This window comes from Meles meles, chromosome 3 (genome assembly GCF_922984935.1).
Source record: "Meles meles chromosome 3, mMelMel3.1 paternal haplotype, whole genome shotgun sequence".
NCBI lineage: Eukaryota > Metazoa > Chordata > Mammalia > Carnivora > Mustelidae > Meles > Meles meles.
The window spans coordinates 115,130,773-115,156,996 of NC_060068.1; the positions used below are offsets into that span (position 1 = coordinate 115,130,773).

Sequence of the window (26,224 nt, forward strand, 5' to 3'; positions counted from 1 at the left end):
TGTTATAGTGGCTTTTCTGTGATTTTGATCCCCAGAATTCCTGGTCACCCCGGAATTCCTACCAAGGTTTCTAGAACAAAACAGAGAAAGCCAGCATATCTCAGGCAACATTTGCATTCTATAAGACAATGACACTTAGCTGAACATTCCACAGTACATTCATACCACATGAGCATGTTTTTCTGCAAATGTTTATTTAGAAAGATTTTTAAGAAATTTCAAGCCACTGCATCTGCGGCAGTTTTCTTTAGGTGAAAAATGTGCAAACAGTCACTATGAAAACCAAGATGCAGGCAACAAGGAGCAAAATCAGACCTATACGACAGTATTTTGAATGCTTTTCTTGTTCTTCTTCCTTTTTCAATAAGGTATCAAAACCAGGCGTGTACATGTCTCCCAACCAAAACCGGAGGTCATTAGGATTTTCCTAAAAAGAAAACAAAAATTACGTAGGAGAATAAATAGGATCAATCAGTAACCAGAGTTACAGACTTACTGACACTGCAGAACTGCTGATTTTTCATCAGCAACGGCTTGCAGCTGAGGTGCCTGCCCTCTCTCTGTCTCTCTAGTCTCAGTGAACTTTACGCCAGCTTTGGGGGTCAGTAGCGCCCTGCTAGGTGCGGAACGAGCATACACATAGGGAGCTGGGCAAATGCTGGTGATGGTAAAACAATTCCTCCACCATGCTGCTACCATTTCAACTTCCTGGTCTTAAAAAGTTAGTAAAATAAAATTTGGATGGGCTATGCAGAAAGATAATCTTGCAGTTCTTGTCTGCTTGACTTGTATCCTTCACATACTTTGTATCCTCATCAAAGTCAAGTCTAATGCCTACAATCCTTACGAAGAACTTCCATAATTCCAGACTCCTCTTACATTCTGCTCCTAATTAGCCCTGGTAACTAAATGTGGGGCTTCTTTTCTCCTTTCTTATTTATAATTTAGAAAAATGGTATTTGCCAAAGGCACTTGGAGGTTTTTACAGCCCGTAAGAGGTGAAAAAGTTTCAGAAAATAAGTTAGGGGCTCTGTCTGCTGGTTATGAGATGCACAGGGATGGAGAGGAAAGAAGTTTAATTTATGAAGTATAGAAATAAATTCTAATGAAAACTAAAGCTACGACTTTCAGAAGCATCCCTCAAAAGAGTGCTCATGAGGTCTGCAAAGGCTTTGAGGGGAACCGTATGTGTGGCGGATGGATGGGGAAGGGACAGTCCCCCGTTTCAGTGAAGCAATGCCCCCATCATATCTATATTTGCTCTTCTGAAACAGAGCTCATGGAATCTGCCAACAGAAATATTACTCATTGCCAACGAGGTTCAATCTCCTTAGCCTACATCCAAACACTTTTTAAGTGTTTTGAGCCTTATTTTCCTGTTATTCTATTAGTTAAATCGTAGTGACAATGATACCACACTATTTATCGTTCTGACAATCTCTCTTACTTTCTGGTATTTGTGCTTCTTTTCTTGCTACTCCAGATGGAAGAGCCTCCCCGCTCATGCCAACCATCCATATCTTTTGGAATTCTATGCATCCTTCCAGCCCAGCCTAAATTAACGTTTTTCGTGATGTCTTTTTATGATCCAGTGTGATTTTGTCCTCCTTTTAAGTCTGCATAGCCCTTTCTATTATTATTACAACATTATCCTCTTCTTTTATTTTGTTCTAGAATTATGGTTTTGTTACTCTGATCAGTTAGATGAACTTTTTGATGCAGGGACAGTAATACTCATCTTCATAACCCTTTTGCCATTCAGGTAAACAATAAAAAGAAGAGACAAGCCTCTGTCACACAGTCAAGAAATATTTGTGAAGTGAAACAATACATGCTTTCCTAATTGTAGAAAGTGACTTTTTAAGCAGCCTAAGTGTCTATCAAAAGATGAATGGATAAAGATGTGATATATAATGAGGTATTATTAAGCCATAAAAAGAAATGAAATCTTGCCATTGACAAAGACATGGATGGAGCTAGAGAGTAATTTAATGCTAAACAAAATAAGTCAGAGAAAGACAAATACCATATGATCCCACTCATGTGGAAATGAGCAAAGCAAAGAGAGCAAATGAGCAAAGGAAAGAGAGAGAGAGAAAGAGAGAGAGAGAGAGAGAGAGAGAGAGAAGCCAAGAAACAGACTCTTAACTAACTATAGAGAACAAATGGATAGTTACCAGAGGGAAGGGGGCTGGGGAATGTGAAAGCCAGATAGAGATTAAGGAGCACACTTTTCATGATGAACCCTGGGTGAATTTTGAATCACTGTATTGTACACCTGAAACTAATACAACACTGTACTTTAACTACAGTGGAATTAAAATAAAAACTCAACTAAAAAAAGAAAGAAAGAAAAAAAAAAAACTAACTAACTTCTTAGAGGACCTGATCTTCAGACTCCTGATAAGAACAAAACAAAACAAAACCAAAAAAACCCCCACAAGATTACTGTTGCTATGGGGGAGCATCTGTTATGGAAACTTCTTTGGAAAAGAGGCTACATTAAGGAGGAGATATGTTCAATCTACTAGGAGATTAAAAAGCCTCAAAGACTCTGGATAAGATATTTCAAGAGTGCACATTCGGGATTTTTAAAAGTATCAGATTTTAAGGGGACACAATATTGTCTCCCTTGCAACAGAAAAAAACTCTTCAGGTGCATAACGTATGGGACTCAGAGCAGATACACCTTAAATTAAGTGTATGTGGAAAAAGTCAGGCCTCCTTGACCTCAGGGCAGGCAGAGGCAAGCCAAAGCTGGGGAGGAATCTGGTCCACTCAGAAAACAGAGGGCCATTCTCCTTGCTTTGCAGATATTTCTAGATCTTCTATGTGATAGATGACACCAGGGGGGAAAAAGAAAACAAAGAAAAACTGAAATTGGGTTTAAGCTGGGTGAATGAGTTCATTGCATACTTTTCCTGTGTTGAAATGTTTTTGTTTTGTTTCGTTACTGAGACACAGGAAAATGTCCAAAATGTAAATCTGTAATCTTAAATCATTGTGTGGGCTTGGAATACCATGACCCTTGATGAGAACTGCTTTGCCCCATGCCTAAGAGCACTGAATAGTTTTGAATCAATGTAGGTGAGGGAATTCTTGAGTCTTCATGAAATAATGGTCACAAAACTAGGAGAAAACATACATAATCTGGTAAATTAATTTTCAAAAACCCTTAACCTTCTAGGTAAATCTTTCTGTGTCACATCATTTCTTTCTCTCTATACCAGACAGATGTCAGTAATTGCTGACATAGTAAAACTAAGAACAAATTCATAGGAGAGAGAAAGGGATGCCAGGAGCCAAAAGGACCTCAACTCTAGAGATCTGGGTCTAGTGAAGAGTGCTTGTCACCCTAATACTCTTTTTTTTTTTTTTTAAACAAATATTTGACAGAATTTCTTCATCAGTTGAAGGAAGAGATTCTTTGCTTTGAGTACCTTCAGATGCCCAGAAAGGTTTGTGTGCAGGGAATGCCTGTCATATTCCTCAACAGTCCACGAGGGATGCTTTTTTCTTTCTTCCATAGCTTCCTCCAAACTTAGGTCACCATAGAGTGGGTTATTCTTCAGAACTGACGACAAGGATGGTGGGGGATGGTCCACAGCAGCAATGCCCTCTGGCCCGGATCTCTTCATTCGCTGAGCAGGAATGGTCTTCTTTTCTCTCTGTTAGGAGACACAGTGACACAGTGACAAGCCTTCTCTTACCAATGGGCCATAGGCAGCAGAGGATCAAATGCGAAATAATGGCCCCTGAAAATCTGCTGATTCTGCCTGGAAACCCAACAGAGGAGGATAATGAATGAGGAAAGGATCCTAGGATCTAGTCTGACCTAGAATCCCGCCATTAATTGAGTGTTTTTCTTTGCATGTGATCTTGTTCAGCTTCAGTGATCATTCATTCAAATGCTCTTTTATAACTACAGAGAAAGAACATTGTTCTTTAATTCAAAAAGCAGAATTCTGGGGGCGCCTAGGTGGCTCAGTGGGTTAAAGCCTCTGCCTTCAGCTCAGGTCATGATCCCAGGATCCTGGGATCCAGCCCCACATTGGGTTCTTTGCTCAGCAGGGAGCCTGCTTCCTCCTGTCTCTGTCTGCCTGCCTCTCTGCCTATTTGTAATCTCTGTCTGTTAAATAAATAAATCTTAAAAAAAAAAAAAGCAGAATTCTGAACAAAGCCAGTTTTTTTCTAGCTCACTTGCATTGAGATTTAATGACATTTTACTTCTATTTGTGCATTCCATGACTGATAAAAATAATATTTAATGTTGCACGTATTAATCCAGCAAAGTCAAGATTAAAAGGCATTTTATAGATATGCCTTGGCTTTCACAAAAACTCTCTCAGGACTCCTATTTCAGGCATCTTGGGAGGACAGAACAGCATCGTACTCCTTTATGTGTCTACACACCAGCTGGCTATTAGATGGCTCTAATATTGACTTTCAGATTTTTAAAATCTTTTTTTACTGAACCCAAATTTACATGTAGAAAAGTACACATATAAATATATAGCTCAATAAGAAAGAGGACATTACCGACATACATCCTGTTCCCTTCCAGAACCCTTGCCCTCTCCCTGCCCAAGGGCAACCAGTATCTCAAATTCAGCAGCGTAGAGTATTTGTGTTTTTCCTGTGTCTGATTTGACCTTCAGGGTTTTACTTCGGTTGTGTTTGTTTGTTTGTTTTTGTGACTATAAAATTATTATGGAAGTAGAAAAATCTAGCTTTAAAATGTGTTCACTGGGGGTGCCTGAGTGGCTCAGTGGGTTAAGCCTCTGCCTTTGGCTCAGGTCATGATCCCAGGATCCTGGGATCGAGCCCCGCATCGGGCTCTCTGCTCAGCAGGGAGGCTGCTTCGCCCTCTCTCTCTGCCTGCCTCTCTACCTACTTGTGATCTCTCTCTGTCAAATAAATAAATAAAATCTTAAAAAAAAAATAAAATGTGTTCATTGGCTGAATAAAATTAAGAAGAAACAAAAAGCTTATAGATTAATGCCTCAGTTATCATGGGGCATCAAGGGAAAGAATTCCATATAGGTTAATTTTCAGAAAACTTAGACTTAACCCTAATGGTGACACATTTCATGAGTTTACGGCAATTTTTCAATACACGTTTCAATAATATTCAATACACGTGCTTCAATTAATATTCCTCTGAGTCATATGTATGAACATCAAGACACTGATTTGCTCAGAACATATTGGGGTATATAGGTCACATTAAATATGTATATAAGTAAGCTAGGTTGTGAACTAATACTACATACAGTTTCCTTCTGAAATGGCTGATAAACCAAAAAAAAAAAAAAAAAAGCATCTAGATAAAACCATTCACATTCTCTTTGACCTTAGATTTCCCTAATTTTCTTAACCTATTTTTTACATACTTAGAGGTCAAGTTGGAGATCTTCTCTGAATTTATTAGGTTGTTGGCCAGCTTAAAATCAGTTTATATTCTTCAATACTGAAATTTGCAATGAAATAATACATCATCTTGACTTAGCATTTGTCTTTAAGATGGATAGCCTCATAAAAATGTTTCTGAATTGAGAAAAAACAATTTGATATGAAATTTAGATCATTTAAGCTTAGCATAATTCTGACTCAAGGTTTTTCTTCAAGGCTAGACATCTTTGATCATCTTTGAGAGGGATAATTCTTCAGACACTGACAAATTTGCTTTGTCAGTTTTCTTGCCTGCTAGACCATTCCTTGAACTTCTTAAATAAGAAAGCCCTATAAGTGAGGAAAATACAGTTTTTGGAGTCAGGAAAAAATAACAGAATCTATTAGAATGTATAAAGACCTTGAAAAACTAAAAGGTATAAGATAACAAAATAATTTTAATAACTAATAATTCAGAGCTATAGTCTAAAAAGAATATTCAAGCCCTTAATTCTAAATCACATTGTTGAAAGTCTGAGGTTATCCTACAATATGATGCTATTTATTTTTTGTGTTGCATGACAATTTCATGTCTGAAGGACAGGTGAAGAGAAAATTAATAGAATATCTTTGCTAAGGATCTGATGACAGGATAAGAAATACTAATTACAGTTAAGGTTCATTTATATTTTGGTAATATTTTTCAAATACCTTAAGAAAGAAAAAAAAAGCACGTATTTGATTCTAACTCTTGATACCACATTCTGGATAGATCACATTTACCAAAGGAAAACTCAAAAATAATTCTATTATTTTAGTCATATAAACTCTAAAATAACTTGTATTTTAAAGTATTTAAGGAATGTAACATTTCAAGCTTTACCTAGACTTTTCTGTGTTCACTGTTACCTTGTTCATTTATCTTTAATATCTTTTAGTCATTATTTATGTCATTTATATACAAGTAAACTATTATTCAGTAAAAGAAGTGAATTAGAATGCATATTGAGACAAACAAAAATTTAGACTACAGAATTAACAAGCCAATAAAGAAAGAACCTCTAAAAACAATGTACTTCAGGAAAAAAAACTTAATAATAAAAGTAAAGATTAATATGCAAAAAGAAATGCTGAGCAAAAGAAAAAAGAAAGAGAATTGATAAATCTTTATTTATCTTAGATAAATCTATCTAACCAAGTATGGATTTTATGGTAAAATAGAAATAATAATTACTGATTTGTGAGTTTTTAAATAAGGGACAATTAAATCACTGGACTGTAAAATCGACAGAGATATTTTTGATTAGAACATTTTAAGAAATCATGTCAAAGCATAGAAATACTACTAAAAATTGAGAAAGAATATATAGTTTCTAAATCAGTAAAGTAATAGAAAAAAGATAAAGGAAACGATCTTAAAACAATAAAACTAGAAGCAAAGAATAGGGGGAACCTCAGGAAAACAGAAAAATTTTAGAAATCATCATGTTAAATGTAAGTAGACTAAACCTTCTGACAGAGATTGTCAGATGAGATTTTTAAAATTAAATTATGTAATATTTACAAGAAGGATACCTAACATATAAGCACTCAAAGAATGAGAATGAAAGAACATGAGAAGATATACTGGCAAACAGAGGGAAATGAGAGCTCTGCATTGTGGTGATTGGTTAGATGCTTATGAATTTCATTCTCCCTTCCTGAGCTAAAGGATGACTGGTTTTGCCAGTCTGGCTTGAAGTTACAATGGGCCCATCTCTTTCCTAGTTGATGATGTATGGATAAAAGTAACAGAAACCACCATGGAACCTGGTCCCTGAAATGTCCCACAGTGTTTTAGGCTTACTTTCCTCATTTCCATTTTTGTGTCACTATGAAGCAAGGGTTCTGTGATGGCGGAACTACAGGAGGAAAGAACTTGATGCTCAGGGTTACTTCTTGGAAAAGAGCTGCTCCTATAACCCACTTGCCTTTCTCAGATTTTTCATGAGCAAGCAATTTATTTTATTTTGGAGTGCCTGGTGTGGCTCAGTCAATTAAGTGTCCAACTCTTGATTTTGGCTCAGGTCATGAACTCAGGGTCCTGGGGTGGAGCCCAGCGTCAGACTGTGAGCTCAGCAGGGAGAGTGCTTAAAGATTCTCTCTCTCCCTCTGCCCCTCCCCCTGCATGCACACACTCTCTCTAATAAATAAACGGACCTTTAAAAAAGTATTTTGTTTTTAGTTAGTGATATTTTGTGAGGATATGTGCCTTCACAGCATAGCCTGCCTTATCCTCCCTAATACAAAAAGTAGTATATCTTAAAATTCCAAATATGGGATGAAAAAATCATGAGCAGCCGGAATAATGGTTATTAATATCTCATAGGGAAAAAAAATTGGCATACATGTCATCAGTCATAATTGGGAACCCAATCACATGTAGCTCTAGAAGAGATTCTTATAAATAATCAGAACATTTACATATATATAATGACATTACAATTACCAGAACATTAATATGATACAAGAAAGAGATGAGATTAGAGATTAGAGAAAGAACTGGAGAGTAGGAAAAAAGAAATGAAAGAGAGTAGAGAGGACCTAGAAATTCAATGCCTAATATCTTTCTACTGTTGAAAATCTACTTGTAGACCCCAACACTAAAACACAGAATTAATTAAAAAAAGAAAGCATTGAGCAAAATACGCCTATTGCAATTTCTTAATCAAATAAAGTGACTCAAGAAAAAGATCACGTTAGGCTGTGCTTTCATAACTCTTATCCTTGAGAGCTTCTATGTGGTTGTCACTGACTCTAAAAATACAGAAATGGAGGCAGAAAACCAAGGTATTAAAGCCTTTTGGAGAGTTATGCCTTCAAAGAACTTTAGGTGTGTTCACTAACATATAAAACTGACTGTAAGTAGCCAGTCAGGTCAGATAAGATTACATTAATAAATAACTTCCTAAATTCTGTAAGAAATATATGACAAAAGAAATTGCATGCCTATACCTAAAAGCTTTTGAATGTTTAGAATTAACCACAAAACAAAAGAAAGCAGTGATAATAATCCTAGATTTCTAAATTTCCTTGAGTAGGAGTAAACTTTGAAGCCTATTCTTGAAGAAGGGTCCACTGATGTGGCAAAAGAGAACAGTGAACAAGGGGATACTTCCTGGAGGATGGAATCAAGGACTATATAGAACAGTGCCTCAGAAGTTATTCTAAAAAGCAGAACTGTGGCCTAATCAATCTTCCACACCTTCAAGGAAGGAGTCCACATAAACTATTCCCATGAGACCTCAGAATTACTATGGAAGAGAGACTGCCATGTCTCTATTTTATTTATCGATCTATTTATTTTATCTATTATTTATTAAAGGTTTTATTTATTTGTTTTTGTGAGAGAGAGAGAGAGAGAGAGAAAGCTGACAAATGGCGGGGAGGGGCAGAAGGAGAAGCAGACTCCCTGCTGAGCAGGGAGCCCAACATGGGACTTGATCCTAGGACCCTGGAATCATGTTCTGAGCCAAAGGCAGGCACTTAACTGACTGAACACCCAGGAGCCTGTGACTGCCATGTCTTTAATTTTTCCCATTCAGAAAGGAAGAATTTATAGATACAAAATAAATATTTATGTATAATATATAATAACATTATTATAATCATATATTTGTATAACATAAAATATATATTTATAAGTATACAAATTTATGTAACTATACATCATATATTTATATAACATGTAAATTATATAAACATGTATTATATAAATATATAATATGTATATATTATGTAAATGTGTTTAAAAGAATGATAGACTGTGACAGAGCCTGGCTAGCAAATCCATTTCTTCTTTATAGGCATGGGACAGTTCATGGGTTAGGATTTAGGACTGGATTGGGACATATCCCAACTCAGGGTTGACCCCTGAAATCCCTGGAAAGATTCCTGGATTACTCTCTTTCCAGTAGACAGGTCCAACAGAGATTCTGATATGGTAGACCCTCAAGAAGGAACAGTCTGGATTCCACTTAGAGGTCAGGCCCCTATGACATCCATTTCCCCTACATCAGACCTTGTGTGAGAAACACATTCCATTGTGTTGTCACTAAAACTTTGAGTAGATTTGTATCCACAACATAACTTCAGCTACCGCTAACAACATATATATAAGAGACCCTTAATCTCAGGAAACAAATTATGTGTTGCTGGGGGGTCGGGGGCAAGGGATAGGTTTGCTGAGTTATGGACACGGGAGGGTATGTGCTATGGTGAGTGCTGTGAAGTGTGTAAACCGGCGATTCACAGACCTGTACCCCTGAAGCAAATAATACATGATATGTTAATTAAAAGGGATATATGTGTGTGTGTGTGTGTGTGTGTGTACGGCAAACAAAATAGATTTTAGATAAAAGACTTTTAGATACAGAGGATTGCTATGAAATGAATAAAAGTAGGTATCGTTAGTAAAATACAATAATTCTAAACTTATATGCATCTAGTAGTCTCAATCTTTGTAAGGCAAAACTGGAGATAATTACAAGGAGAAATTTATACATATTATTTTTATCAAGCAGACAAAACAATTACTAAAGATAAAAAGGATTTGAGCAATAAAATTAAGTTTGATCAAGTGATATATACTGACATCTTTACTAAACAATTGAAAAACATTAATTTTTAACATAAACACTGTGTATTTACAAAAATTGATGTGCTAGACTCTAAAGTAAATTTCAAAGACTCGTATAATATGAATCATGCTGTTTGAACACAATCAACTTAGTTAGAAATTAATATATCAATATCAAAAAGTTAAAAGTATGACATATTGTAGAAAACTAAAACACATACTTTAAATAAACAATAATGGAAATTAAGAATGTAGAACAGAATGAAAATGAAAAATGCTACATTTGCAAAATTGTTGGCTGGAGCTGAAATGGTATTTTGAGAGACTATAATAGAAGTATATGTTTGCATGACAAAAGCAGAATGAGAAAATTAATGAGGTAATAAGAGACAACGAAGATAGGAGTAGGGATAATTACCCTATATGTTAACTGCAATTTAAATAAAATTTAAAAAAACATAGAAATCAATACATAGCACAAAAGAAAAAACAAATACACAATGAAGAGGATGAATGATGTTGAAAGCTATTTCTGTGGAAGGGCTGGAAAGACAGAAAATACCTCTGGCAATGCTGCTCAGAAAAAAAAAAAGACACACATCCACTAGATGTGTGGATCAGCTAGAAACATGAGTAAAGAATAGCAGAGGGGTGCCTGGGTGGCTCAGTGGGTTAAGCCTCTGCCTTTGGCTTAGGTCATGATCCCAGGGTCCTGGGATTGAGCCCCAGAGCCCTGGGATTGAGTTCACTGCTCAGCAGGGAGTCTTCTTCCTCTCTCTCTCTGCCTGCCTCTCTGCCTACTTGTGATCTCTGTCTGTCAAATAAATAAATAAACAATATTTTTAAAAAAAGAATAGCAGAGATTAAGAAATGTAACATACGCATAATGAGAGGAATTTTGAGAGGAATTTGAAAACTTTACACACAACTGGGCAGTTTCCCACATAGCTTAGGAAACTTAAAACAGAAAAGATTAGTGAACCTGTAATCATTTTACTATTGAATCAGTAGTTTTAAATCTATCCCAACTGCACAAAAATCGAAAAATACCAGGCCAAGTGAGTATTGCAGTCAACTTCTACCAGATAGTCTTGAAAACAAATCATTCCTATTTTTGTCAAACCCTTCCAGAAAATGGGAAAACAAAGAAAAATACTCCTTAGTTCACTTTATGAGGTTAGTATAAACTCCAGACAAAGGCAGTAAGTAAAAGAAAAAGTAATTTATCATAGGCCAATTTCTCCTATAAGTATAATGCAAAAATCATGAATAAACTATTGCTAAACAGAATCCTACAATATGTATAAATTATACATACCAGGACAAGAAAGATTTATACCAGGAAAGAATTTGGACCTAGAGGGTGATTTTAAAAATTAGAAGATTAATAAAATTCACCACATAAGGAAAAAAAGTAGAATTTTGCAAAACAGATTCTGAAAAATATCTTGAAAGCATGCAAACATATTTAAAGTACACTTTCTTAGCAAAATAGAAATAGCAGGGAATCTTTAAAAATGAATTAAGAGAATCTGCCCAAAACAATTTACCACATAGTTTACCAGGGCACAGTTTACCAAATTGTTGCAAAATGAGAAATGTTTGTTTTAGTTTCAGAATTAATACAAGGATGCCATTAATCACAAATATTTATATGTTATTGCAATGGAAGCCCTAAGCAATACAATAAGAACAGAAAAAGAAATAAAAGGAATAAGATTTAAATAATGAAACAAAATAGCAGATGCTATGATTATCTATAGGGATATGTATTATCAAAATAAAACAGATTAACAGAATTTCCAGATTTAAGATCGATATATAATAACTACATAGTCTCTAATAATCAGAGGCATACATGAGTAACAATTTATTATGAAATATGATTTAAAATGTTCTAGTCTTAAGAGCACAAAGCTTTATCAATATTTAGATATAAACCTAATGCACTTTATGAAAACTTCTATGTGGAGAATTATAAGACATTATTGAAGGGCCATATGAAGTACTGAAGAAATGAAAAAGATACATCATCTTTATGGATTGGGAGAATCAAGATCATAAAGATTACCATTTTCCTACAATTTGCTCTGTATAGGCAATGAAATTGCTTTCACAATCATAATGCAAATATGGCATTTTATTTATCTATTAGTTGTGTTAGTACAAACAAATTTGTGGTCCCCAATGACTACAGTAATTCTGTTTCCGAAGTACTAGAATGACTATCTTTATAAAACACAGATTGGGGGCACCTGGGTGGCTCAGTGGGTTAAGCCGCTGCCTTTGGCTCAGGTCATGATCTCAGGGTCCTGGGATCGAGTTCCGCATCAGGCTCTCCGCTCAGCGGGGAGCCTGCTTTCCTCTCTCTCTGCCTGCCTCTCTGTCTACTTGTGCTCTCTCTCTGTCAAATAAATAAATAAAATCTTAAAAAAAAAAAAAAGAAGCCAATAAGCCTGTTTCTCAACTTCTTTTTAAAAAATAAAACACAGATTGGATTGTGTGATCTTCTTGCTTAAAAATTTTACCAGGCCCTCAAAATTAACAGGATAAAATTTAAAATCTCAGACAACAAATCCCTAGCATTTGTGGTCTGATCCAGGCCTCTCTTGAATTTGGTTTCCTGCCTTTCTCTCCACCTACCCAGTCCCACACAAGCTTTTGTAACACTGACGGTGTCCTTCATAAAGGCTTCAGCGCCAGAGGCATTTGGTTCTGGTCTGAGAACAGTACGGTGGGACAGTTTCGGTGTTGTTTCTGGCCGCACACTGTCTAAGGCTAAATTCCAGACCCCACTGGAGATTTTGTAAACTGCATAAATTTAGCCTAACTTGATATATCATGTTCTGATATTTGCACGTAAACCCCTGAGCAACGGAACAATGCCCTTCAGTCTAGTTCCCAGATAATAATTTAAGTGCCTCAAAGGTTCTATAACATTTCACCAAATATAGGATTAAAAATGGGAGAGTATTGTGTATGCAGGGCTGTTTTTTTCAGCATAGTAAGTGGAGGATTAGGAATAGAGACATTTTTAGAGAAGGCACGATGGATCTCATGGACCTGTCCAGAGCCAGATGGCTAAAATGTACAATTATAGCCTACAAAACAAAAACAACAACCAAAAAACAAACAAACAAAACCAAAACAAAACACAGCCCAAAAACATCCAAAAGAAAAAAACTGAGATAGAAGAGATGTTAAAATTTACAGGGAAAAGTTAGCTATTAAGACTTAAAAAAAAAAAAGAAAGGCAAGGAAAATTGATAAAGGAATAAACACAGGAAATGACACTGTCTAGAAATCAAGGGAAAGGCAATCTCTTGTCCTTGGCCTTTTGGTCCAGCTCACAGGTTTAGCACCAAATGCTCCTGGAAACCAGGAAAAGATAAAACAAAGAGATTAGTCTGAAAAGATTACGAAGTCTTACTGATAATGAAAAAAAAAGGGGGGGGAGGGACCACTACAATATCTGAAAAAACATATTTTATCATTTAAACTAAAAAAAAAAAAAGTTTGCCTTTTCCTTTTATTATCTCATTTTATACAGGGATTGGCAGAAATATTTGGAATACAATTCCAAATGCCTTCATCAGATACATGCCCCAAATTATTTTAACAACCAGAAATATTAGATTTTGGTGAACGTTTGTTCATTGCACTGAGATGAAATTTATGGTGAAGCTTCTTTACTTCTCTAGTGAAAGAATTTAAGAAAAGTGTAAATACAGTGAGATTAGGAAATACATGCTCGTTCTCTCCCCCTGCAAACTCTGGTGACCTGTGTGTTTTCACAGTGTGGAATCCAGTGTCTGGGGCTGCTGGCAAGCATGAGAATGAGGGCTCACTCTTCTATATGCCCAGAATTGCTTCTGCATATAAAAATGGTTGACAGAACTTCTTCTGGAAATGGAATGTGAATTTTTAAAGAAGCTTTGAGAGATAAATCATGGATAGAAATATGATGCATGTTTTGAGGAATTCAACTTCATATTTGGGTTATAGGATATGAGTTTTAATTGCTGAGTTACCACTAATATTGAAGGCAATGGTTGGAGGTTAAGTCCTTTGACAGTCTCTGAGGTGGTCTGAAGCCCAAACACCAGGCATCTGGGTGGTGCAAGACCCTGGGATAAGCTGACACAACTCTGACGTCTGTGTGGATTTCATGTGAGTATAAAATCTACCGCTTGAGTTATGGTTTGACAGATGTATTGACTATATTCTCTAATACCACCACCCCCTATCCACACTATAAATTAAAAAATGCAAGTAGTATTATCTACTGTTTTTTGAAAAATCTAAGGAAAGGATAATTTCAACACAATTTGGAATACTGTCAAATAATAAAAATAATAATACACATTTCTTAAACTTTTATAGGAAACCTTTTCTCTCAGTTGTTTTTACCTCATATTATTTTTATGTGTTCTCAATTTTAAACAGATATGTAAAATTAATATTATACTAATTTTCCAAGTAGATACATTGAGACATAAACAAAATAAATAATGCATGTCTCTTAAAGGGGCTTACTGTGAATTTGAGGCAAGAAACCAAGTTTCTGGGGTGCCTGGGTGGCTCAGTTGGTTAAGTGTCTGCCTTAACAGGTCATGATCCCAGGGTCCTGGGATTGAGCCCCATGTAGGGCTCCCTACTCCCTGGGAAGCCTGCTTCTCCCTCCCTGCCCCCGCTCCTGCTCTCCCTGTCCCTCTGCCATATGTGCACTCTAACAAATAAAATCTTAAAAAGAAAAAGGAAATCAAGTTTCGCATCCCTTTATTCAATGCTCTTCCCTTTGGCTTAATGTATCCCGAACAGAATGAAGATTATAAATGAAGAACTTTTGACAGCTGCCACCTTATGCACGCCTAAACCTCAATACACCAGGTACACTCACTACAGCCACTTAAAATTTTCATGTGTCTTTTTATTTTAGATTTATCTTTTAGCCAACAAATATACCACTCCTGAATTTTAAGTTCAGCCACGGAAAGAAGAATTACTTCTTCTAGTAGTAAATATAAATCGTACCTAGTCCTAATTTGTGTCATGCCTAACAAATTATCAGAATTTGTAAGATTTATTTCCCCCATACTATGCATCATTTCAACAGTAAGCCGGCCTTTATTCTGTCATTTAACATTTTTTTAAGAGTAAAAGGAAAACTAAATTTAGTAAGTTTATGTACAGTTTACACTTACCAGTAACATATCTAAAGACACAAGAAGCAGATTTTTACCTCATCAGGGCCTACCTGTTGAAAGAGATTCCCCTTAAAAATTGGATGCGTTTCATTCAGGTTTAGGAACAACATTCAACACAGCTTTAAACTGTGAAGATTCCCATGAAGGAAATAGGTCAACTCCAGTACCAAACAAAAGACGTTAGACTGATGTGTTCCAACCTCAAAGGAATTTACTGGATACATTTTCTTTTGACTAAACTTCATAGCTTAAGAGGGCCAAGGTTTTCTGAATTGATTTTGAGTCATTTTGTTCCATGATATTAACAACAAGGAAGGAAAAGGAGGAATTTCACCACATTTAAGTTAAAATAGGAAAACCATAACCAAAAAGGTGTGTACGGAGTTGGTAGGGGGGAGAGTTTTGAAGATCACAAAGGGGAAGGATGCGAAATATTTTATGACAGCAATTGTCATAACAGGCTGCCCGATGAGGGAAATAAATTAAAACTCTTATAGGTGGAGGAAACACTTACATAATCATTTGAGTGTACTTGGTTTTGAATGATCTCATGATAAAGGTCCCGAGGAGCCCACAAACACACCACAAAGGAGTCACTTTACACAAGGACTCATGAGTAGCAACTGTTTCTTAAAAGAAAACAAATTTCTGTTCAGGGAATTTGAACCACTCCAAAGGGTTTAATGACTTGCAGGGGTTTGTAGGTCAGTCACATCTGTTCTGAAACGAAATGCTTCTTCCTGTTTCTAAATTGACTAACCCTTAACCCCATTAGCCCTCACATCTCAAAACAGAGATGATTCCTGTTTCATGGGCTGTCCAACAGTCAGGGCCCTTATGTTTATTCCAGCACATGGAACTCATCAGTTTTATTCTTCTTGTTCCGTCAGCAAAGTGAAGGAAGGTGCAAAAGAAGAAAGCAACAAATAAAGTCTGCATTGGGTTTGACAATTCTGATCATTACGTCTTGTCCACATGGGTATCTGTGGAAAAGAAGAGTATCTAAGACAATAGCCAGCACCTTTCCAGGGAGGAGAGTTCCTCCTATTTTCCGTTTCCCGAAGTCATTAGATATCCATTGTTGTGCTGAGTGTTCTCTGCATGAAATGAAAGTGAGTCCATCTAAGAGGGGCAAAAGGGAGTTCCCTGGTTGCCTCAGGCTGTGTATGAGTCCCCAGTGTGAGCCTGTGCTGCTTTGTGTGAAAAATACACCAGAAGATAGAGGTATGGCTGTTCCCCTGAGTCTAATTTGCAAATGTAACAAGTGGTTTGAAAAATCCTGAAGAAAACAAGTAAAATGAAAAGTAGGCACTAAAATGAGGACAGGTCGAAAAGCGAATGCTTAGAGGAAAATGAATGGTAGGGGGAAATTCACATATTTTATAAAGTGATAAGAGACTTTCCTGATGCTAAGGAAGAAAGACCTTTTTATGTTGTAGGCGTGAGCTGCTACCTTGTACCATGTTCCCTACAGACTTTTTTTTTTTTTTTTTGGTACAAATAATGAAAGGGTAGCTAGGGAGAAAGAAACGAGCCCCGCCCCACGTGCTTCATCTCCGGGGTTTTACCTGTGAGTACACGAGGTTTTGCCAGTGCTGCGCGGCAGGGTAATTCCCCCCCGGAAACCTCGCCAGGCTGGCTTGAAGAAGAGCGGAGCTCCTCATGAAAGACTTCACATCGAGCTGCAGGAATTTGTCAGGATGGTTGTTGTTTGGCAAAACAGAGAGATCCATGTTCCCCTTCGTCTGCGGCGGAAAACAAAGGAAGTAAGGCTGCTCTTGCCAGACTTGTCCATTATTAATGAGCCCGAGGACGCTCCAACTGGCATCTGAAACCAGGTCTCTCAGCTACACTGGGAGCCACTCTTGAAATAATATATCAACACACAAGAACAATGCAGCATGCTGCCTTGCCTTTCACACAACTCACACACACAAACACGCCTGCATTCACGGTGCTTGAATGGGACAGATGGGGCTACACTCATCAAATTTAACAAAATGCCAAAAACAAAATGCTATGTAGCACTAAATGTTTCTCTGTACAGCATCGGAAAGAGCAGTTCAAGAGGAACTATTCTCTGGATAAAGGAGACTGCCAGCATTTCCGTGTCACAGTCCATAATTGGAGCCCATGAAATATCACCTGTAAGGGAGCGATTACTTAGTTTTTCTCTCTGAACATCGCCGAGCTCACCAGCTGGCTTGGCTCTGGCCCACGCAGTCTCCCACGTGACATGCAGGATCTTGTTTCTTCTCCTGTGTGGACTCCCAGAGTCTCAGGCTCGTGTGAAACCTGACCATGTTTAGGTTGTCAGCTTTGGTCTGAATGGAGAAATGGCAAGAATTTGCTATAGGGTTTGCCATAGTAATTTAGCCCCCCAATCTACTGCCTTGACCCCTTCATGAGCTGAAGTTCCGCTGACTCTCTCCAGAGCTACATAATCTCCTTCGGTGTGTTTTGCTGTGCATACAGTACACTTGGAACCAGAGGGGATCATGGCTGCTGGGTTTGGACAAGGTGCTGTCCTAAGTGAACCCATCTGCGGTTCAGAGAGCCAAGGTAGGAGTGAGGCTGTGGACTGTGTATGAAGCCAGGGAGTAGTGATGACTTTAATGGAGATAAGCTCTCACATTTCAAGCTACTCTGCCTTAGGCAACCCATAGTTCTCATTGGGAAAGTATGGATTTCCACCTAGAAGAAGAGGAAAACTTCCCACTGTGAGAAGGTGAAGGATAGACACATCAGCCATCTGAAAAAGACATAGGTTGTTTGTTACATGTGCACCTCTGCAAACCCATCTGATTCAGCAGGAAGTTTTCTCTTCCAGGGGTAAATGGGGTCACATGTGGAAGGTATCAGCACCAGATTTCAGAAGAGTGCCATATAGCTTACAAGAAGCAGCAGCCAGAATGTTCTCAAATCGAGCAAGGCACTAGAGAGTACTTACCTTCTTTATAGCAACAAACATGGGAGTTTAAAAAAAAAATCATGTCCTCCTTACAGTTGGAAAACTGGATCAAACAATCAACATTTTCTGTAAGAATTATTTTTTGGACCCAAGTCTTTCACCGTCTTATAATATTTCCACACATATACATTTGGGGGGTGGGGGTTAACAATACCTTTCCTGGAGAAAGTAAGAGGTTCTTCCTAATGACAGTTAACAACAAAATAGTTAAATCACAGTGCTTCAAGAATCCAGTGTATTACAAGCATGTGCAAGCGCTGGGTACTTTCTGGATTCTCCTGGCGGCTGCCAGGATCCATCTAATGAATAAATATTTCTCAGGCTGTTTGCTTTTCCTAAAAGATTCTTCAGGGAATAACACACATCTTCAAGAAGAACCTTACTTCTCTTTGGCTCTCTGTATTGGCAAGTGGAGACAAAGAACCCAGATCCAAATATATTTGATTAGGCCTTTTCCTTAGCCAAAGTATGAGGTAGGTGAAATGAGTCTTCAGTTTTCCTTAGACATCCTTCCTTTAGATCCCTCCGCTGTGCTCTAGATGCCTGGAGGCTTGTGCACGGTCTCCTTTTGTTTTTAGGTTTAGTTTCAGACTCTTCATTTCTTTCACCATCTTCCATGTAGGTAGCATGCATGACAAACAGTTGAAAAATCAAGCTTTCTTCTCTCTCTCCTGCTACCGGCCATCTCTTCCCCATCCTTGTTCCCTACCCCCAGCCTAGCCCAACCCAGCCCACTCTGTGCCTCTGGTAATGCCAGTTCTTCTGCCTGGAAACATTTCTTCCCAACTCTGGCTGTCAACCACCTCCTCATCATCCTTCACGGGCCACTGCTGCTAACTCTCTGCTCACAAAACCTTGAGGCATTTTCCCAAGTAGGTATGGTTTCCCCCTCCTTTGAAATCTTAGGGTGATTTGTTTATGCTCTCATCTTAATGTCCTTCAATGATGTATTTCATACTTTTCTTTTATAAGCCCTACCCCAGATGATACATTTCCAAATGGCAGCCCTTTTGGATGCTTCTTGCCCCATGAGTCATGTCTGAAGACCCTCATGAAGTCCTTTGCTTGATAAATAATGATGGCGCTTGTCTTTTCCCAAAGCCCTAGGAAGGGCTCTACTCTGGTTGCAAATTGATAATCCAATTAAATTTGATTAAAAAAATGACTTAGTGCTCTTTTCCAAGCTCAGTGAAAAATAGATTCTATTGCCAAAAATGTTTATGACATACTCTATATTCTCTTCTGGTAGTTTATGAGGCACAAGCTCACACTGAAGGCTCTGAGAAGTTCTGCTTTGGTAAGTCCAGCATTGTCCAAATTCATTTGGTCATATAATACCCATTGTATTGTTTTCCTTTTAACTCTTCAAAAAATTTACCTGAGTGTAATTGGACATATATTGGGTCACGTTTTTATTTCTTTATTGTCATTAGTAACTTCAGTCTCGAGTGACAACTGTCATAAATCCAAAGAGTTCTAATTGCAGGGAAATCTGGTGGAAATATGCATACCTGGGTCTTCTTAACCCTTAGCATGCAGGTAATCATTTGGTTTTTTTCTTTATAACACATTTTTATAAAAGTATCATTTCCTCTTGGATTTGGACCCAGAATTACTGTTTTTTGAAACATGGGAATTGTAAAAATAGACTTAAATATGATTCACTATGCAAAACTGTCTATGTATAACTAACCATATTTTCTTCTTTTCCTGTCCTCATTCTCTCCTTTTCCCCCCTCTTTTCTCCCTACTTCCCTTCCTTGCTCACTCCCTCTCTTGTTGTACCAAGAACCAACTGAAATATCTGTAAGAACGTCCAGCGGAAAAGCCTATACAATGTCTGGATGAGCAGCTGGGGTTCGTCAAATTATTGGAGAGTCTGAAAATTACTTGGGTAGCTTTGACTATGAAGAAAGCCTGTGACTAGCTTATGAATCATTTTTGTCTAGTACCAAACATCCTCAACATTGGTGAACAAAGGAGGTGATAAGGAAAACGGAGCGCACAGAAGTTGGAGTCAGAGTGGCATCTGATTCAACTGTTTTCTTGGGCAAGTTATGGACGGAATCTCTCTAAGCCTGTTTCCTCACCTATAATGTGAGGATAACAATAGTACCTTGTAAGGTTGCTGTGAGGTTTTACAGGTAAAGTGGTTAACAGAATGGTTAGCATACATTAAGGGCTTAAAAAGCATTCACTGTTATTTCGAGTGGATAAGAATATATATTTTTATTTCACTTGTCTCATAGAAAACTGAAAAAAAAAGAGTTAAATTCATACAGCCATCTTCAATTAAAAGGCACACTGCATTTCCCAGAATTTCCTTATTTGTGTGATTCTGTGTTAGAATTGGCCAAAAGAGGAACTTCATTGAGATTTGGACAGCAACACGAAACAGCACCACTTAATCTGAAAGTCTTTTTGCAGTCAGGTGCAGTGAGAGAGAGAGGAAAAGGGGCCTGGCAGGTTCCGACTGCCTTTGCTTGCTTGCTTGCTTGCTTTCTTTTTTTTAAAGATTTTATTTATTTATTTGACAGAGAGAGATCACAAGTAGACAGAGAGGTAGGCAGAGGGAGAGGGGGAGCAGGCTCCCTGCCAAGTAGAGAGCCCGATGCACTTGATCCCAAGACTCTTGAGATCATGATCTGAGCTGAAGGCAGACAACCCACTGAGCCACCCAGGTGCCCCCTGCCTTTGCTCTCTTGAGTTCCATGTCCGTTGCTGCTTTCCAACTGTCAGTCCTGTTGACCAAGAGCAAGCTTAGATCTACTACCAGGAGTTTGGCCACATACCCACAAGAGAGCAAGCTACAGAGGCAACGGCATCCCACAGACCTCTTAACAGATTATCCCTTCTTACATGGATACTCTGATTGGTCGGTGACTCTTCTGATTCTCTAACTCTCCTTATGGGTCCTCACTTTCCCAGTCCCTCCTGCAGTTGTGTGAATTCAAATCCGGTGAATGATAAAACTGGGTTTTAAATTCACAGTTCAAGGTTTAAGTTGGGAACCAGAAAGCTTCTTTGACTATCTTCAGATAAAACCTTTTTGGGCGCCTGGGTGGCTCAGTGGGTTAAGCCACTGCCTTCAGCTCAGGTCATGATCTCAGGGTCCTGGGATGGAGTCCCGCATCGGGCTCTCTGCTCAGCAGGGAGCCTGCTTCCCTCTCTTTCTCTCTGCCTGCCTCTCTGTCTGCTTGTGATCTCTCTCTCTGTCAAATAAATAAATAAATAATAAAATCTTAAAAAAAAAAAAAACCTTTTAAACTGTACTGCTGATGTGTCACCATTTGTCATGTCTTCTAAATCCAAATGCAGATTCGAGTCCTGGAAGATTCAAGGGAACCAGTAGAAAGCATGACATGTGAGGTGTTATGCATGTCAAAGGAACTGCAAGATTTCAATAATTATATTAACTGAAACCCAAAGTATATTTACATGGGAATATTTCTTAATGGTTTTGTATTAGGGCAAAAGAAATACAACACTGTATTAGTTTACGTGTTTTTGAATAGGTTCACTAAGAGGAGATCCTGGATTCAAAGTGTTACTTCACATAACTAGGAGTGACTCTAATGACGTGCCTGAAATCTAGACCCAGTGGTGATCCATGCTGAATAAAATGGAGATGCCACATCTTCCTTATTACAATGTAGTCTATAGGGAGGTATACAAATATTTAGGGAGATGGGTTTTAATATGATAGATGCTCACCTACCTGTTAAATAGGTCCCCTGAGAGGCTCCAGAGGACTTTCCCTTCACCAAGACTTCGAACTCCTTTCACATCAGCAAAGGCTATGTTGGAATCCTTAAAGAACTTCGCAGGGGTGTTTCTCTGAAAGTCTGGAATAAGGAAATGCTGCTGCAGAACTGGGCTTCTTAAATTTAATGAGGATGGTGGAATTCCGCAAGGGCAGGAAATAAAGTACTGCGTTTCACTATCAAAGACCATATGGGAATGGTTACCATAAAGGGCGGCAGAATCAAAGAGGTAAAGGGACTGGTTTGACCTGCAGAGATTTTGGCTAATTGATCATGGAGTCCCTAAGACTAAAATAGACGGGCATTCTACTGAAGTCTTACTTGATTTAAGTATTACATCTCTAGACTTTGTGAAAAGAGGTCTGATTTGGATCACCACATCAGGACATTGCATTCCTTTGGTCAATTTCCATATAAAAACAGGTTTCGTGACTCAGAGTCCTTGAATGAAGGGGAGGGTGGATCATTTAAAGGAAGGATCCTCCTACATTGTCCAATTTTATACTGTAAATTTACCTTCAAGTTTTCCCTGATGGGCACAATGTACTTACTGGAGGAAGGGGAAAAAAATCAGACATTTTCATGATTAATGAATCTCATGATACTATTCCTGGTGATCCTAAATTCCTACTGTAGCCCTGAAGTCAGAGCAAGAGTCAAATAATTTAATCAACTTTGGACTTAAATCTGTCTCATAAGGATACCAAGAGTCTCTGAAGCCCCTTACCCCCATAGTTATCTTCCTAATTCTGGAAGACATATTTGGAACAGAAATACTTAGAAACTGACAGACCCCTGCTTACCTTGTTGGTTCCATGATCTAGAGAAAGAAGACTTTTAAAATGATAATGGCACTATAGACAAAGGGCTGATATCCAAGATCTAAAAAGAACTTCTCAAACTCAACACACACAAAACAGATAATCCCATCAAAAAATGGGCAGAAGACATAAGCAGACACCTCTCCAAAGAAGACATACAAATGACTAACAGGCACATGAAAAAATGGTCATCATCATTAACAAACAGGATTATTCAAATCAAAACCACATTGAGATACCACCTTACACCAGTTAGAATGGCCAAAATCAACAAGACAGTAAACAACAAGTATTGGAAAAGATGTGGAGAAAGGGGAACCCTCTTACACTGTTGGTGGGAATGCAAGTTGGTGCAGCCAGTTTGGAAAACAGTGTGGAGATTCCTTAAGAAATTAAAATAGGGCTACCCTATGACCCTGCAATTGCACTACTGGGTATTTACAATACCATCCACTAATTTACCAAATACCTCATTTCCTGCTGGTATTCCAGACATTTGTTTCTGTTTAGGGAACCCATGTTCCATAAATAAAAAGTAGCACAGGACTCACACTCAACGTAAATCTCTGGTACTACCATTTCTTCCATCACCCTCTAGCGGATGGTCTCACAGAAAGGTGCAATGACTTTTTAATTTTTTCTTTAATATTCAGTTCTAGAACAAGTTGGGTGAAAATATGCCAACAATATTGTGTATGGTCTGATTCATCTGCCAATACAGATTTGCTATATCTACCTAGCTTCATGGATTTAGGAATCAAGGGACATAACTGAGAATGTCTCCTCCTACTAATTTTTACCTCTTTCATGCCCCAACTCTCTTACTTAAGATATGTGGTTACTGGTTAATTTTATATCTCAGCAATTAAATGCAGGATATACAGAAGTGTGGGGCCATCTAGAAACCAAATACCCCCCTCTGCTTTAAACGAAGGTGAAACACACGAATGAGAGAAGCATCACGAGTGCACAGATGTAGAGGTTTTACTCTACTTTACTCTATCACGGGAGCCTGCACAATTTCAGGGCAAAAGACAGAAGACCCCTCCCTGGGTTAGAGGCAAAGACTTTATTACTCTCTGCAAGAGCAGTGGCAGAGAGTCAGCCTTTTCTGGCACCGGTTTCCTGACCCCTCATTGCCCCAGAGGCACATGAAGAGAGCCACATAATATCTGCACATGCAGTGGCTTGTATCACAGGAGAGGGACCCCCATTTTAGGGACAAAAACCTATTTATAATGAGAAGTCAGCACGTCTGCCCTGTGCTCCATGATCTTGATCTTCCAAGGCTGCTCGTTATACAAACATTCCTTAGAAGATGGTCCTGAGCAAGAGTAGATGGTGCCAAGATGTGCAGAGATGGAAGAGACCTATAAAGAATGCCTCCTAATAGGAAGCTTCACATATTTTATTGAAAAAAAAAATCTAGAAATCATGTGAATCATGTACAACATTTTCTCACAAGAAAACATTTAAGCTGGTTTTTTAACGTTTCACAGAATTGCAAAACTTTTTTAGTTTTCAAAAGGAAAAAAAAACACAATGAAACTACCACAGTATTATAAGTGTTTTTTTTTTTTTTTTTCTTGTTTCTAGGGAAGAAGCTGAAAAATATTTGGTAAATTTTCTCCTTATGATTTGTGAGGCTAAGTACTATACTCTTTAATAAATCTGCTAAAAAGATACAAGAAAATGGGTGGATCACTGCTTTCTTTGTTCAAAATATTTCAAAAAGCTAAAATCTAATGACAACATGTTAAAATAATACATATTTTTGTAGGATGTTACCATTTCTATAATGGTTTCTCTACACTATATCAACAGTGCAATGGTGATTCAGTGTAAATCATTACAGTGTTTCATTGTTACAATACTTGTGTTCAAGTACATGTTCATGAACATGATCAAAGTCTCTATTTTGACTTTCTTTTCCATTATTAAAATAAGGTTATAATTACAGTAGAATTTTTCCTGTGGATATCTCTAAATCTGAACCAAATTCATAATACATTCTCTAAAAACCTGTTCAACACTATGAGGTTTGTTACGTTTACACATTTCCTGTAGATTACAGAAAATGGGCTAATTCTGCATCAGGACACCAAAACCCAAAAATGACTTCTCTCCATACAAAACTAAACTACTACACTAAGTTAGTATACATTCTGGATAACTCAGCGGTATTGGAGGGGAGAGAATAGCACCTTAGAGATAGCCCTAACTGAAAAAAAAATTTTTTTTAGAGCCTAATGATCTTGTTTTTTTCTTATTTTTCCCCCCTTTTTATTTTGATTCTGGAAACTGGATCCAACTTATTCATATAAAATTATTCATATAAATTTATGAAGCCATATAGTATAAATCGAAATGTTTGTATATCCAAAACAAACACCATATTGGATGTTTGGCAGGCACAAAAATAAATTAATTTGATTAAATTATATGTAATCTGATAATATTTGGTCTGAAAAACATGCTAGTGTGTGTGTTTATAAATAATGTAATTGCAAAGAGCTGTGAGCCAGCCAGCCTGCTCGAGGTCAACTCTTCTGCTGCAGCTTTTGGGCATAGAAGTCCCTGCATGTCTCACAGCAGCGCTGATACCAGCGCATGTCCTGACATAGGTTCTTCTCGCGTATCACTCGGCAGTACACGGGCCACTGATCTCCCAGGCACTTGAACGTCAGCGCGGCTGTGAAGCAGAAATGAGGGAACTCAATACAGGCAGACAGCCTAGGTGTCAGGAGTAGAAACAAATAGCAATCATTTAAGTGGGAGGATTGTGAACATTCACATCGACTCATTTAATACTATTGTCGACTCATTTAATACTATCTTCTGGAACTTGAAAGACACACCACATCCTATAATAAGAAATAAAATGAATGAATAATGGTCTCAGGAGCTCGTTAAGACTCATTAAAGCTAGATTTCCCAAATTCAGTGAGTTGAAATACACATGGCTTTTAAGGTTCAATTTTATGGATTTCCTTTAAGTTTCTTGTGGATTTTCAGTTGAGAAGATTAAAAAGAAAAAATGACTTTGCTCACTATATCCACTTTTATGGAATATAAATGAATAAGTACGGTTATGGATGAAATAGCAAAACAAATACGCTCGCACTTATCCCACATTCCTTATTTCTTAGAGAGCAGACATATCTAGGTGGACTGTCTGGGGATCTTGATTTCCCAGATCTTTAAAATCAGAGCTGATTATCAAAACTGACTGAAATTTACAGTAATAAAGTATGTGGAATCTTTCTTTTGCCACCATTCTAAGACGACTCATTATTTTACTTTTAAAACCTCAGGTTTTCCACTGTGCTTGTGTGTGTGGGCATATGCCTTCAAGAAACAATAGAGAAAATGCAATTTTAATTAAAATTTTTAATCCATTATTTTCTGCCACGTGATACTTCAAGAAGGACTCCAGCTAATTGCTAGAGAAA

At 37.6% G+C, this 26,224-nt stretch overlaps 2 protein-coding genes across 2 annotated transcripts in view; both read right to left on the bottom strand.

The window, feature by feature from the left end:
- Positions 1–196: 196 nt before the first annotated feature.
- Positions 197–20,634, bottom strand: MINAR2 (membrane integral NOTCH2 associated receptor 2). Its single transcript, XM_045998932.1, has 4 exons — positions 17,413–20,634; positions 16,785–16,961; positions 3,441–3,668; positions 197–427 (listed from the first exon to the last, which is right to left on the bottom strand). The coding sequence occupies exons 1-4, from the start codon at positions 17,452–17,454 to the stop codon at positions 248–250; spliced, it is 627 nt and encodes a 208-aa protein (XP_045854888.1). The 5' UTR covers positions 17,455–20,634; the 3' UTR covers positions 197–247.
- A 3,396-nt stretch (positions 20,635–24,030) lies between these two features.
- ADAMTS19 (ADAM metallopeptidase with thrombospondin type 1 motif 19) overlaps positions 24,031–26,224 on the bottom strand; it is a 261,766-nt gene continuing 259,572 nt past the window's right edge. The window contains exon 23 of the mRNA XM_045998860.1: positions 24,031–25,464. Coding sequence (XP_045854816.1) covers positions 25,313–25,464 — 152 coding nt within the window. The 3' untranslated portion in view covers positions 24,031–25,312. The remainder of the gene's footprint in view (positions 25,465–26,224) is intronic.